Source organism: Solanum lycopersicum, chromosome 5, assembly GCF_036512215.1.
Source record: "Solanum lycopersicum chromosome 5, SLM_r2.1".
NCBI lineage: Eukaryota > Viridiplantae > Streptophyta > Magnoliopsida > Solanales > Solanaceae > Solanum > Solanum lycopersicum.
In genome coordinates this window covers 35482668-35486530 of record NC_090804.1, presented here as the reverse complement: position 1 = coordinate 35486530, position 3863 = coordinate 35482668, and the positions used below count along the sequence as shown (strand labels likewise).

Genomic DNA, 3863 nt, shown 5'->3' with positions numbered 1-3863 from the left:
TTTCTGGGGTCCACCGCCACACCCTGATCGTACAAAACATGACTCAGGAAGGTGACTAATCTAAGCCAAAATTCACTCTTTATGAATTTGGCATACAACTGAGGTTGTCTAAACACCTACGAGGTTAGCCTAAAATATTGTTCATACTCTTCCTTGGTCTTAGAGTAGATGAGGATGTCACTAATGGATACTATGAGGAAAGATGGTATTCATGAAAGACTCGGTTCATGCAGTCCATAAATGCAGCTAGTGAATTAGTGAGACCAAATAACATGACTAAGAACACATAATCACCATAATGGGTACGAAAGGCTATCTTTGGGATATCTTCATCCCTAACCCTAAGCTGATGATGCCTGAACGAAGATCATTCTTTGAGACGAAGCTAGACCCTTGGAGCTTATCGAGTAAGTCTTATATTCCTGGAATTTGATACCTCTTCTTCATAGTAACTTTATTGACATGCCGATAATCAATACACATCCTAAGGGTTTCATTCATTATTTTTCACAAAATGAACTTGAGCTACCCAAGAAGATATGCTCGATTTAATGAAGCCTTTATCAGTGAGATCTTTTAACTGCAGCTTCTGCTCTTTGAGTTCAGCTGGAGTCATTTAATAGGAAGGAATTAAAATCGGTTTTGTATCGGGATCTAGGTCTATACAAAAATCAATCTCTCGAGGGAGGAGGGACACCTTGCAAATCATTAGGGAAAATATCTTGTAACTCATTCACTACATGCACAGCGTCTATGGAAGGAATGTCATGATCTAGATCATTGACACTCACAAGATGACATAACAATCCCTTGGACATAATTTTATTAGCTTTTAGGTTTGAAATAAATAGACTTGAATGCCTTGAATTATACCTCTCAATGACCAACTCATATTCATTAGGGAAACGGAATCTCACAACCCTACTACGAAAATCCCTAAAGCATAACATTTATGGAGCCAGTCCATACCAAGTATAATATCAATGTAATTCATTGTTAACTCAAAAAGTTCTGCACACATAGTCTTACCACATTCTACTATTGGGCAATCTTTATGAACCCTATCAGCTCTCACATTTTCTCCTAAGGGAGTACTAACTACAATAGGATCATGCAAAACCTCAAATAGTTTTTCAAAAGTAAGAGCAAGCAAGGGAGTCACAAAATAAAACATAGACCCTAGATCAAGTAAACCATAAAGAGATGTTGAGAAAATTTGCACCATAACTGTCACCAGTTAGCAGACTTCTCCTGCTCTTCCCTGCACTTCAAGATGTAAAATATGTTACTCTTATGAAGATAGGGTGCAATAGCATTATGGGGATTAGGCCTAGGCTGAGCATTACCTCCATCTTGAGACCTATTCTGTGGGCAGTCCCTAACCATGTCGGCTCTTTCCGCAACCAAAGCATGCATTTGTGCCTACTCTGCGCTCTCTACCGTTAGTACGGCCACACTTGACACATTTCTTTGTAGGATATTGCACATCACCTTCATTTCCCTTCTTTGGCTCTATTCCTCCTCCTTTAGGTGATGCACTCCTCTGAGAGATAGATCTCCCTGCACTCTGATGTCCGTTCTTAAATCTGGCACGAACTCCAAAAGTGTTCCTGCCACCACCTATGCTTGGACCTGTATGATCAGAAAGGTTAGGCCTCCTAACCTCACGGACTCTCCCTTTCGTCCTACTATCCTAAACCTTCTTGACAAGTACGATAAGACTAGACAAGTCAATGTTATCATAGATCATCACAGACCGACACTCCTCCTCCAATTCCTCTGAGATCCTTGTAAGGAACTTGCTCATCTCATCCCTGCTGTTCGAGACAAGAGAAGTGGTATATGGACAATTTAAAGAATTTACAGGAATACTCATTGACAGTCACCGAGTCCTGCTTAAGGTTGATAAACTCCTCAACCTTAGACTCTATCATTGCTCTGGGGAAAAACCTCCCAAGAAAAACTTTCTTAAACAGCTCCCATGTGATCAGACCTCCGGCCAACGACCTGGTATCCTGCCACATCTTGCACCAAGCCTTTCTAACATCCTTCAGTTTATAGGAGTAAAGCTCAGCTTTATCAATCTTCGTGGCCCCCATCGCCACAAGAATCTTTTGGACCTCATCCATAAACTCCTGAGGGTCCTCTGCAGTCTTATATCCTATAAAGATTGGAAGATTCATCATAGTAAATCTCGCAACTTGTTCGTCATATTGTGGGCTGGTGGGTTATCCAGCTGAACCTCCTCTCTAGTGTCGTGGGCCGTCATAGCATGGTCCTGAACAGTGATGGCTTGAGCCAGTTGCGCCAAAGATATCAGCACCTCATTATCAGTCAACCTAGCTGGGTTAACTGTCATGGCCACTCATGCAACAGGAGCATGGGGTTGTACTTTCTTTTCCCCAGCAGCTGCTCCTACTCTTCCCCGACCAGCGTTATGCCTTGTGTTCATTTTTTGGAAAAATAAAATTGATGTTAGATACACTCATAAGACCAAGAAATCAGACATTAAGTAAAGCACAATAAGGTCTGAAGAAGGGAAATTTTCCTTTACATCATGCAATCTCTAATGCATGATAGTGGTTCACTTCACTACCATAACTTAGAAAACTACTTAATGTGGCTAATGTGAACTTATTGTCCTTGGAGTTTAAACTAATGATCTGATACCACATTTTTCATGACAAGAATCTAGACCCATGACGAGACCCGCGTTGTTGACCTCTCACAGGTCGCAGAAAAGTCTACATACGTTATTGTTACTTAATCTAGGTTAATTTTAACGAAAAATTTGAATTTTTTTACATAAACTTTACATTGGAAAACATTGATCTCGCATAATACTATCTACATAACTCATAAGAATTCACAACAACGATCTGAATCAAGATAATTAAATGAAAGATATACTAATAAATATAGAGTTGCCCAAGTGGCACCAATATAACGTCTAAAAGTAAATACAAAATAAATGCTAGTGGAACATACTCCACTAGCTCATGCCTACATCTGCACTAAAATTAATTAGTATTCATCCTCGAAAGCATGAGGTCCTACCAAATCTGGAGTAAAGCTCCACGTCCGGATAACTTTTGTGTTGACTCGTACACTCTAAGATCCAGATGCACCTACACCTAAAAGTAGATAAATGTATGGAATTAGTACACACTTGTACTAAGTATGGGTATATGCAAGAACCCACCACGGATAAAGTGAAACCAAAACATGCTAGCGTATAATGGGTGTTTAGCCCTTCTATATCTCTATGTTTGCTGCATGGGTTCAAATACTATGATATATAAGGAGACCCATACCTGTTTGGATGAACTGCCTCATCTCATGAGAATTAGACGAACCTCTACATTTCCAAAAGAAGGAATCACTATTCATAACTAGCCTATAGGTGCTCAGTATAAAGTTCCATTACATTCATCTCAAACATCATAGAAGTTGGCTTCTGATATTAAGACATCATAGCTAATTAGATGATTTCTCATATCATCATTAGTATTAAGTATATATTAACTTCAATACTTTCATTAGAGTGTTCAAAGAGACTCTTCATTATCTTCACACTCTCATAGGTGAGTACGTTTTTGTAACATATACTTAGTCTCATTTGAGATTGCTCTCATAATTCACATTAGTCTCTTATCATATTGTCACCACATTCATTAGCCTTAGCACCCTTCATAATTACTCACCCTTTTTTACGTGAATGTTTATTTCATCATATGCCAATGAACTTAGCCTTTTAGTGTGTTTCACACTCTTACTTAACCCTTCTGGGTCAAATAGTTCATCATATAACATTATAGGTTCACTTACTTTATAAACATATGATGGACTTACGAATCCACAAA

General features: G+C 38.9%; 1 protein-coding gene across 1 annotated transcript; it reads right to left on the bottom strand.

Moving 5' to 3' along the window:
- Positions 1 to 1184: 1184 nt before the first annotated feature.
- LOC138348783 (uncharacterized) lies at positions 1185 to 2183 on the bottom strand. Its single transcript, XM_069298359.1, has 3 exons — positions 1865 to 2183; positions 1384 to 1632; positions 1185 to 1261 (listed from the first exon to the last, which is right to left on the bottom strand). The coding sequence occupies exons 1-3, from the start codon at positions 2181 to 2183 to the stop codon at positions 1185 to 1187; spliced, it is 645 nt and encodes a 214-aa protein (XP_069154460.1).
- Between the last annotated feature and the right edge of the window lie 1680 nt (positions 2184 to 3863).